Source organism: Danio aesculapii, chromosome 21 (assembly GCF_903798145.1).
Source record: "Danio aesculapii chromosome 21, fDanAes4.1, whole genome shotgun sequence".
NCBI classification, from domain to species: Eukaryota; Metazoa; Chordata; class Actinopteri; order Cypriniformes; family Danionidae; genus Danio; species Danio aesculapii.
In genome coordinates, this window is record NC_079455.1 from 44125241 (window position 1) to 44137917 (window position 12677).

At 33.3% G+C, this 12677-nt stretch overlaps 1 protein-coding gene across 8 annotated transcripts in view; it reads left to right on the plus strand.

Annotated features, from left to right (window-relative positions):
• add1 (adducin 1 (alpha)) overlaps positions 1 to 12677 on the plus strand; it is a 106252-nt gene that overhangs the window by 77872 nt on the left and 15703 nt on the right. For 3 of the 8 annotated variants that reach the window (XM_056447118.1, XM_056447124.1, XM_056447120.1), the window contains exons 11-16: positions 521 to 616; positions 1403 to 1492; positions 1576 to 1593; positions 6205 to 6288; positions 10180 to 10339; positions 11988 to 12206. In XM_056447118.1, the coding sequence (XP_056303093.1) occupies positions 521 to 616; positions 1403 to 1492; positions 1576 to 1593; positions 6205 to 6288; positions 10180 to 10339; positions 11988 to 12206 (667 nt within the window). The remainder of the gene's footprint in view (positions 1 to 520; positions 617 to 1402; positions 1493 to 1575; positions 1594 to 6204; positions 6289 to 10179; positions 10340 to 11987; positions 12207 to 12677) is intronic. The other 5 variants (XM_056447121.1, XM_056447122.1, XM_056447119.1 and 2 more) reach the window with 4 other exon arrangements.

Below are 12677 nucleotides of genomic sequence, written 5' to 3' on the forward strand. Positions count from 1 at the left end.
TTTTTATTTGTTTGTTTGTAAATATTATATTTTAATTTAAGAAGTTTGGTTCAGATTTTAGATTATATTATTATATTTATTTTTATTTGACTAGTATTTTTTTATTTATACATTTAATTTTTAAGTATTATTTTTTTATTCGAAGTTTGGTTTTGCTTTGACCTTATTATATATTTTTATTCATATTATTTTAAATGTTATATTATGTTGAAATTCATTTTTGACTAATTCATCATTTTTGTCAAAATAATGTTTATTTAGGATTTAGTTTCAAGTTATTAGTTCTTGTGTATTGTTATAATGCACAAAGTTAGAAATTTCCCCAAAGCAAATTGAGCATCATCATTGGTTCATTGCTCAGTGGACCATTATAAATGACCAATTATGTTCAGATTTATTTTGTATTGTTTGAGAGGCATGACTTCCTTTCTTTTTACAAAAAATATTAAGTTTGTGTTTAAGTTTCTATTTTTGTTTTATGTTTTGGTTTATTTGAATGCCTTTGCTTTGATAATTTCAGTGGACTAAGGAGGAAAGTCTGCGACAGGCTGCTGTGGCCAATCAGTTTGTCCCTCTGAACACCAACCCAAAAGAAGTCCAAGAGATGCGCAACAAGGTCTGAACACTTTATTTTTTCTGTTGATTAAATAAAATACTATTTTTAAAAACAGTATTGTGGAAAGTTATTCCATTGCAGTCTTGGATTACTTCGTAAAAAAGAAACTAAATGTTCCTTAGTTGCTTTATGAGTTAAGCAATGCATTACATTACACTGGACATTATTTCAAAACATATATATATATATATATATATATATATATATATATATATATATATATATATATATATATATATATATATATATATAGAAACTACACACACTCACCGGCCACTTCATTAGATACACCTGTCCAACTGCTCCTTAAGGCAAATTTCTAATCAGCCAATCACATGGCAACAACTGCATTTAGGCATATAGACATGGTCAAGACGCACAACACGTCCAACCTTGAGGCGGATGGGCTACAGCAGCAGAAGACCACACCGGGATGGATCCGATACAATGCGATATCCTAGCACATCTACCATATCGTGTTGTGTAGTATCTATGTCATATTGCATCGTATCTATCATATTATATCTAACTTATCCTAGCATATATATGGTATAATAAAATAGATACGACACGATAGATAGCATATCTACCATATAGCATTATCATATCTATCGTGTCATATTGTATCATATTCTAAAATATCCTAGCATATATATATTTATATATATAGAAATGTGTATGAACCCTGCAAAATAAATGGCTCCAAGGGGATTAATAAAGCTTTAAACTAACTTATCATATTGCTGTTGTCATTCTCATGCTAACAGTGAATCTGCCTTTTCTCAGATCCGTGAGCAGAATCTGCAGGATAAAAAGACGGCAGGTCCGCAGTCTCAGGTGCTCACAGGTGCTGTTGTTGACCGTTCATTTGTGCAGGTGAGTGTCTAATTAAATACCACACACTCTCTTCCTGACATTATTCAAGCATTTAACTGTGCAATTGTGTCTTTTGACCCCAGAGAGTGACTATATGGCACGTAAGTAAACCACACCAGCAGTAAGCGTGCCAAAGCTATGTTTATTTTCTTTTGTTTTGATTGGTTTGCAGTGCCATGTTTACCCCTTTTTTGTTTGGTTTGTTTTGGTTCACTGACTGTAACAGAAACTATGGATGATACTGTTGTAAAGGAAATATTCGTGCAATAATATTAACAATAGCTGTCCTTTAACTGCCTAATTTAATTTAGAAATGTAATTTTGTTAGTTTAGCTCTTATGTTGGGTATTTTTTTGTATTTTACCACAACACAAATTTAGAATCGAGTCTTCTGGACTAATTTTACCAGTAAATTTTAAACATAAAAAAAAAAGATAGATAGATAGATACTATCAATACGATCGATACAAGATTATATACACAATGTGATAGATATTCTAGGATACGATAGATATGTTACAATAGATGCGATATGATATGGTAGATATGCTAGGATATGATACGATAGATACAATACGACGCGATAGATACGATACAATATGACATGATAGATACAGTACAATGCCATATCCTAGCACATCTACCATATCGTATTGTGTAGTATCTATTTCATATTCTATCGTGTCTATCATATTATATCTAACTTATCCTAGCATATATATGGTATAATAAAATAGATATGACACGATAGATACGATACAATATGACAAGATACAATATGACAAGATACAATAGATACAATACAATGTAATACCACAGATATGATATGGTGGATATGCTAGGATACGATACAATAGATGCAATTCGACATGATAGATACGATACAATATGACATGATAGATACGATACAATGCGATATCCTAGCACATCTACCATATCGTGTAGTGTAGTATCTATGTCATATTTTATCGTATCTATCGTATTATATCTAACTTATCTTAGCATTTATATGGTATAATAAAATAGATACGATACAATATGACAAGATACAATACAATATAATACCACAGATATGATATGGTAGATATGCTAGGATACGATACAATAGATGCAATTCGACATGATAGATACGATACAATGCGATATCCTAGCACATCTACCATATCGTATTGTGTAGTATCTATGTCATATTGTATCGTATCTATCATATTATATCTATCATATCCTAGCATATATATGGTATAATAAAATAGATACGATACAATATGACAAGATACAATAGATACAATAAAATGTAATACCACAGATATGATATGGTAGATATGCTAGGATACGATACAATAGATACAATACGACATGATAGATACAATACAATACGACATGATAGATCCGATACAATGCGATATCCTAGCACATCTACCATATCGTATAATATGGTATAATAAAATAGATACGTTACAATATGACAAGATGCAATACAATGTAATACAACAGATATGATATGGTAGATATGCTAGGATATAATAAGATAGATGACGCAATAATGCGATACAATACCAAACGATATATTCGATTCCATGCGATATCCTAGCACATCTACCATATCGTATTGTGTAGTATCAATGTCATATTGTATCGTATCTATCATATTATATCTAACTTATCCTAGCATATATATGGTATAATAAAATAGATATGATACAGTATGACAAGATACAATAGATACAATACAATGTAATAGCACAGATATGATATGGAAGATATGGTGGATATGCTAGGATACGATACACTAGATGCAATTCGACATGATCGATACGATACAATATGACATGATAGATCCGATACAATGCGATATCTTAGCACATCTACCATATCGTATTGTGTAGTATCTATGTCATATTGTATCGTATCTATCATATTATATCTATTATATCCCAGCATATATATGGTATAATAAAATAGATACGATACAATGTGACAAGACACAATAGATACAATACAATGTAATACCACAGATATGATATGGTAGATATGATAGGATATAATAAGATACAATAGATATGATATAATGCGATACAATAAAGCGATACAATAGGAAACTATATATTCGATACCATGTGATATCCTAGCATATCTACCATATCGCATTGTATTAAATCTATCGTGTCGTACCTATCGTGTCATTGTATCATATTCTGTAATATCCTAGCATATATATGGTATGATAAGATAGATACAATACAATAGATGTGATACAATACGTCACGATAGATACTATACAATACGACACTATAGATATGATACGATAGATAGATAGATACAATACAATGTGATACCATAGATATGATATAGTAGATTTGCTAGGATATGATAAGATGGATACAATACAATAGATGTGATACAATACGACACGAAAGATATGATACAACACTAGACCACAGATATGATAGATACGATAAGGTAGATATGCTAGGATACGGTACTATAGATACGATACAATACGATAACATAGATATGATATATTAGATATGCTAGGATATAAGATAGCTATGATAAGATAGATATATCCTAGCATATCTACCGTATCATATCTATGATACGATATAATATATACGATACGATAGATGCTATACAATACGACACGATATATATGACATGATAGATACGATACCATAGATACAATACATGTGATACCATAGAGATCATATGGTAGATTTGCTAGGATATGATATGATGGATACAATACAATAGGTGTGATACAATACGACACGAAAGATATGATACAACACTAGACCACAGATATGATAGATACGATAAGGTAGATATGCTAGGATACGGTACTATAGATACGATACAATACGATAACATAGATATGATATATTAGATATGCTAGGATATAAGATAGCTATGATAAGATAGATATATCCTAGCATATCTACCGTATCATATCTATGATACGATATAATATATACGATACGATAGATGCTATACAATACGACACGATATATATGACATGATAGATACGATACCATAGATACAATACATGTGATACCATAGAGATCATATGGTAGATTTGCTAGGATATGATACGATAGATGCGATACTATACGACACGATAGATACAATAACACACAAAATACGACACAAAAGATACGAGACATTGCTATGCCTTAGGTACAATAAGGTACATATGCTAGGATACGGTACGATAGATATGATAGATACAATACAACACGATACGATCAAATACGATACTATAGATATGATATATTAGATATGCTAGGATATGATAAAATAGATGCGATACAATATGACGCGATATATATAATATGATAGATGTGACAAATTACGACATGAATGCAATTCGACACCGTAGATATGATACTGTAGATGCAATACAATGCGATACCATAAGTATGATATGGTAGATCAGCTAGGATATGATAAGATTCGATATAATGATAAAAGATTCGAAGATAGATAGGAAAGATAGGAAAGATAGGATAGATAGATAGATAGATAGATAGATAGATAGATAGATAGATAGATAGATAGATAGATTTTTCTTCATATCGAACAAACTTCAAATACACATGCGTTTGTATAAGATATAAATATAGGTGCTCAAATTAATAATACAATTATACAATAGTTATATATTCACTAATAAGCATAAAATTGCAATATTAAATTAAATTGGTCTACCTTGACACTGAAAAAGTAGTCATTAAAGCCTACTTTAAAGTAATAATAGTAATAAATACACTTCAAGAAATAATAACTTCAAAGTAATAATTTTTTTCTGTATGAGATGCTTGACTAAATTTATTTTTATGAAATCAAGCAGTAAAGCGCTCTGTCTTATTATGTTACTTATGAATTTATATAAATGCGTTTAGTCGGGCATCTCGTGCATTAAAAACCCAAATGTCTATTTCTATATCTGCAGAATACTGGGTTATTTTTTCTCTTTCATTTTAGACTTTCTTTATTTAGACCTGCTCTTTAAATTTCACCTGCATCTGATTCAGAACCGCCGGTTTCTGCGGAATGATGTAGCATTGCTAAATAACATCCGAGGTTTAGCTAGATCTGTTTTAAAGGATGCTTTAATTTTACAATAAATCCATTTCAATTTAGAGAATGTATTTTTACTTCTGGAAAGCTTTGAGGCACTAAATATGCTTAAAAAGAGAGTGTGTGTGTGTTTTTGCCACTAACCATCAGATCATTCATCTAATCCACCCAATCCCAGCAACACAAATCCAAACCAGAACGTTCTGGAACATTTTATTTCTGCAGTTATTTCTCCGTATGGTCCTGTAGTTGACCTGGAGCAGCAGCAGTATGAGTCTGTGTGTGTGTGTGTGGTTTGATGAACACACACATATGTTTGGTTTCTGGTGTTGCAGTGCATGACTCTAAGCCATGATCACCGTCTCGCTCCAGCCTGACCATACGCTTCTTTAGGAAATGCTTCCTGCATGTCTGGAGCATCTGTGTGTGTGCGTGTGTGCTTAAAATATAAACAGCTTAAGGCTAAATTATTTGCCTTATTATTGCGTGTGTGTGTGCGTGTGTGTGTGCGTGTGTGTGTGCGTGTGCGTGTGCGTGTGCGTGTGCGTGTGCGTGTGCGTGTGTGTGTGTGTGTGTGTGTGTCTCTGTGTATTTGTGCTGGACTTGTGCACTGCTCACCAGCTCTACTGTTTCAGGACGCTCCTCTCTCTGACTGTACGGACTCTATTGATGGCATTGACCCTTCAGGAGGGTTTAGTCCTTCTAGGTCTATTCGAAAGGTACATGATACTGAAACGTTTGAAAAACATCAAACCACACACAGTTTCAGTACTCTAGTATTATATCCCTACTTAAAAAATGACATCCAGGCCTTTTGCTTAAAAAAAAACATGAATTTCAATGGTTAGTGTAAAAATTAGCAGTCAAATTAAGGAATTTCTATGTTATTATAGTTATTATATGTTATGTATGCGGTACCTGACAAAACTGTTGTGGTGGATCCCAGTTGTAAGAGCAGCACATAATAACTTGACTTCTAGTTGATCATTTGTAAAAGTGTCAGAAGGTGGATTTCTCTGCTGAATCATCTGTTGATCTGCATCTCAATCATAATCAATACTGCAGAAGACCTACTGGAACCAGCATGGAGCCAAGATTCTTACAGAAATCAGTCAAGTTTGGTGAAGGAAACATCATGGTTTGGGGTTTACATTCAGTATGGGGGCGTGCGAGAGATCTGCAGAGTGGATGATCAACATCAACAGCCTGAGGTATCAAGACATTTGTGCTGCCCATTACATTACAAACCACAGGAGAGGGACAATTCTCCAGCAGGATAGCGCTCCTTCTTATACTTCAGCCTCCACATCAAAGCTCCTGAAAGCAAAGAAGGTCAAGGGGCTCCAGGATTGGCCAGCCCAGTCACCAGACATGAACATTATTGAGCATGCCTGGCGTAAGATGGAGGAGGCGTTTAAGATGAACACAAAGACTCTTGATGAACTCTGGGAGTCCTGCAAGAAGGCTTTCTTTGCCATTCCAGATGACTTTATTAATCAGTGATTTGAGTCATTGCAGAGATGTATGGATGCAGTCCTCCAAGCTCATGATGGAGTCAGACACAATATTCATTCTGTTTCCACTGCAGCATGAGCACATATTCTATACTGGACATTATTGAAGGTTCAGTGAGCAGACTTTAGTCTAAGCAGAGTCAGACCGCACTGTCCTAATGAAATCATTCAACATCAAGACATGATCAGATTTTATTGTGCTCAAATAAGTGTAATCTAGAGGCCTTTGCCTTTCATATAAGACACTTCTGATACCAAATGATCAACTAGAAGTCAACTTATTATTTGTTGCTCCTAAAACTTGGAAAGGTGACAAGACTTTAGTCAGGTAGTGTGTATGGAAATTGTGACTGCTCTCCTCAACTTTTTATTAGCCATTATTTGCTTTAATTCATGTTTTGCTGTCAAAATAATAACAAAATCTGCAAAATCCTGAAAAAGCGCTTATTAGAACTGCTGGTTGGTACTAATAGGCATGATTTATTACATTAATGCAAACCACTAACATTTATTTATACAAGAATTAAAAAAGATTAAATAAAAGCAGTGGACATAAATATGCATATGGTCATTTTTTTAGATGAAATGTATTGTATAGCACTTTGGTCATTTTAATATTATAGAGACGCATTTCAACAAACGTACAAGCAAGCAGCTATCAAATGGATCAATTTGTTAGTAAAAAAAGAGCAGTGAGAAACTAAACATATATTTTATTCAATGTGTAAACCTTGTAAAAGTGCAGTTTTATTAGCTGCACACAGTTAAAATCAAATGTGTACTTTCAGTTTCTGCTCATCCATTATTAATATTTGTGATTCAGAAATCATTCTGAATAAAGTTTCTGATGTGATTTTGAGTTTTGACTTGTTGGCTTATATAATAAAAGGTAAATACAATGTGAATGCATTAATAAAACAGCATCAATGTTATTAAACTGTTATGGGATGATAATAATGGTGGAGCTGTTTGAGTGTAATGTGTACCGCTTTTATTTGTGTTATTTAAAGGGACAGTTCACGCATAAAGGAAAATTGTCAATTATTTATTTTCCACCTCTTGTAAATCTGCTTAAGTTTCTTTATTTCTGTTGAACACCAAAATATACTGGTGAAACTAATACTTAAATATTTTTTTAATGATTGTTTTTATAGGGGTTTTCACCTCTATTTGATAGGACAGTGGAGATTTACAGACAGGAAAGTATAGGGAGCAGAGAGAGGGAAAGGTTTGGCAAAGGGTCCCGGGCCGGGAATCGAACTCTGGTCGCCGCGAGCACCTGGGTGCTATATGTCGGCGCACTAACCATTAGGCTACAGGCACCGATATTACTTAAATAATTCAATACATTTAATAGTGGTTATTAGATATTAACTGTTTATTAGCACTCATAGAGATAAGAATATAAACTTATTGAGAAGAATAGAGATGCACAGATTCCAAACTTATTGGCTGATTCAGGTTTTGTTTGTGACCTCTCTATACTGATTTTTATAGATTTAGATTTTTTATAATTAAATAATACAATAATTGAGGTCAAATACAAACAGAAATGTGCTTTTTATTTTGCATACTTTTTTCACGGTGTAAAATAATGCATTTTATAGTTATTTAACATTAATTGTAAAATTATTAATATTTTTACATGCATTAAAATACAAGTTATATCTCTCAAACTGCAGCAAGACTAACAAAAATGTCATTTTACGCTGTTTTTAACTATATTTTATGTCTTTTTTAAATGTATTTTTTTATTTTTTTATAACTGAAGTCCAAAGATTATGCTTATAAATTGTCATTTGATTAATATGTTTAAGTATAGTTTTAATTTAACAAAAATTTGTCCAAGGGACTCGGAGAATGTGGAAAATTTTAATTATTTTTACATTTTCCACATTTTCCGAGTTCTTTGGACTAATTTCTGTTGTTGTTTTGATGAATCCCTTACCCAAAGAGCACCAACCAAATATTTGAGTTACCCCTGAGCGCTTTTTGTTTGTCTTTCTGGATTAATAGTTTTAATTTAATTTACTATTTTAATTTTTTATCTATTTTAGTATTTCACTCTGCAATTCAATTTAATTTACAATTGTCCCTCTCACTCTTGAGTGGAAAAATAAGGTAGATAGGTCATGGACATTCAGGTTTTAGTCAGTGAACAGTCAGGGTTATTTCAGGGTATTTGACGTTTTGCACAAAATGGGAACCGTTTTATTACCCGTCATGTTTTGTTGTAGGCTTGTTGAAAGTGCATTAAAGGGATGGTTTTTAAATTTATAGTTTACAAATTTACTCACCATTGACTCTCCCTCAAATGATTGTTTCTTCTATTGAACACAAAGTCAGTATTTTGAAGAAACCACCAAATTATGACCTAGATTCACTGAGAAATGGATATAAATATTCCTTTTGAAAATGGGATGTGCTCATTTATGCTGAGCACTCTGCGTGCACTAATTGGCATAATCTGAATGAATTCTCTTTAAATACTCATTTTATTTTGATGACGCATTTGAGCTGGATTTAAACCAGTTTTTCTTTCTGTCATTTTATAAATCAGAAAATATGATCAACAGCCAGATAGACAGTAGATGTTCACTGCGGGGAAAAATATGTTGCATAAAATCTGGTCCATTATGTATGTGTGAATCCCTCTGTAAGAAGTTTCAGAATATAGATATGACTAAAACGATATACTTTGGTGTGTGTGTGTGTTGTGTAGTAGTGGAGAAAAATGTCTTTACAATATGATTGAAATGGAAATCTTTAGATGCATACAGATGAAGTGCGTTAAAATGAACGCTTAAAGGGATAGTTCACCCCAAATGGAAAATTTACTCACCATTTACCTGTTCAAGTGGATCCAATATTTTGAAGAAAACTGAAAACCGGTAACCATTGACTTCTATAGTAGGAAAACAAGTATTATGGAGGTTAATGGTTAGCGGTATTCAACATTTTTCAAAATTTCTTCCTTTGTTTTGGAGAAGAAAGGTTTGAAATAAGTAAAGGTTGAGTAAATGATGATAAAATTTTGTTTTTGTGGATGAACTTCCCTTCAAATCCCTTCAAATGTGTTGCTGTTTTGTCCAACAGGGGGAGCTAGTGACCGCATCCAAAGCCATCATTGAGAAAGAGTATCAGCCACGGGTGATCGTCAGTAAAACTGGACCAAACCCCTTCAACAAGCTGACGGACCAGGAGCTGGAGGAGTACCGCAAAGAGGTGGAGCTCAAGCAGAAAGGAGAAGAAGAAGGTAAGAACTGATCTCAGAACAGCATCTTTCTGTTTTTCCTTGCAGACACTGTTTTGGGTGCCTAAAATGTCCTGTAATGCTGCTTTCAAGTCCAAGTGTTTTAGTGATGAGTAAACACAGACGGAACCTGCCTGCACAGAAATCTGCCGATTTCCCTCGATTTATTTTTTTTATTATTTTATTTAGCCCATCATGCAATCTATTTATTTATGTAGATATGTGTAAATATATATTTATTCAACTCTTTGTACGATATAGTTTGTAAACTATTATGTTCTATGTTTGGTAGATACAGCAGGGGAAATAGGTGTTGAACACGTCACCATTTTTCTCAGAACACATTTTTCTAAAGGTGCTGTTGACTTGAAATTTTTCACCAGGTAATAGTAACAACCAAAGAAATATATATATATATATATAAAAGAAAACAAATTGAATTAGTTTACAAATAAAGTTATATGTAATAAAATGAAATGCCAGGGCAAAGTATTGAACACATGAAGGACAAAAGGTGTAGTTCAGCAGTGAAAGCCCAGACAGCAGCTGAAATCTCTCAGTAGTTCTTCAGCAACCCTCTGCCCTTCCTCAGTGTAAATGAACATCAGCTGCTTCAGGCCAACATCTACATTAGCAGGAGGATGAAGATGAAACCAGGTGGACATTTCAGCAAGACAATGATCCAAAACACAGCCAATGAGACTCTCAGATGCTTTCAGAGAAAGAATATCAAGCTGTAGAATGGCCCAGCCAATCACCTGACCCCAATCCAATAGAGAATACAAAGTAAAAATTTGATATACGAGACCCACAGAAGCATCAAGATTTTGACACTGTTGAAGTCTGTGAGAAACTCACACCTGCGCAACACATGTAACTTCACTCTCTATATTAGAGGTGTCTTTAAGCTGCAGCTTATAGAGTATTAAACATATTACAGTAGTTCAGCTCTTTTTCCTTCTGTCATTTCATTGTAATTAAACAACTCATTTTCAGATTTGTTTTATTTTATTTTCATGTTTGTATTGTTTGTGTTTTTACCAAAATTTGCTTCAATTCCATGTCAAAAGCTCCTTTAGAAATATTATTTCCAGGAAAAAAAACATGACATGTTCAACAAAAGGACAGGACAATAACACAGATGATAAAGGAATTTATTAAAGTATTATTAATATAAAATAAACTTTTGCATTTAATAAACAGAAAAATCTACATTTTCTTATCTGAGCTAGATAAAGAGCTTGTAACAGGACAATACATATTTGTTCCTGTAAATTAGGAAATGTTCTGTTTTAATGCCATGGATATAGAGTTTAAAAATGTTCAACCACAGACACTTCCATGAACAATGATATAGAGTTCATCACTCTTATTGCAATTTTATGAATTGATCAGGAATGTGTGTTGAATTTGTGAAGCAATTCTTGCGTTATATATATATATATATATATATATATATATATATATATATATATATATATATATATATATATATATATATATAGTCTCATATTCCATTTATATTGCAGATGTTTGGAACAAACAGTATATATTTTTTTTGGATTGAGATTTGTTTTTCATTTATAATGAATCCTGTGAGTCCATCAGCGCCCTCCGCAGGTCAGAAGAGAAACTTTTGTATTGCATTTAGCACAGGTTGAAGATTCTGCCTCTGCCCCTGAAGACGTCCAGGCTCCACTGAGCAGCACACATGAAAACCCGGATCCGCAGGTCATCGCAGCCCCCCCGCCCTCCATTATCCCCAGCCGCGCATCAGGGCAGGACAGCCCAGCTGATTACCCAGAATCCCCTCAGAAGGAGTTTCACTCGGCGGTGCTCAAAGCTCTGGGCTGTGAGACTGAAGCTGCAGGTATCGCCTGCGGAGGACACACTTTTGCTGCTTTTCCATTGTACGGTTCGGTACGGCTCAACTTTGGGGAATTTTCCACTGAGCTTGCTCTTAGGTTTTGTCTTGTTTCACATTGAAATCATCTTAAATTGAGAAGAATTTTCAAGATGAGTTAAAATTATATGGTTTTAAGACAAAAAAAATTCAAAATTGCGTTTTTTTCTTAAATTTTTTTGCAAAGATTTATATGTAATATTATAAGTGATAATAATAATAATAATATTTCCCAGAGATGGGTTGCGGCTGGAAGGGCATCCGCTGCGTAAAAAAAAACGTGCTGGATAAGTTGGCGGTTCATTCCGCTGTGGCGACCCCAGATTAATAAAGGGACTTAGCCGAAAATAAAATGAATGAATAATAATAATAATAACGATAATAAAATATAAAACGGGGTCAGCAGAATCAACCTAAAAAAGATTATTTTGCTTGCAC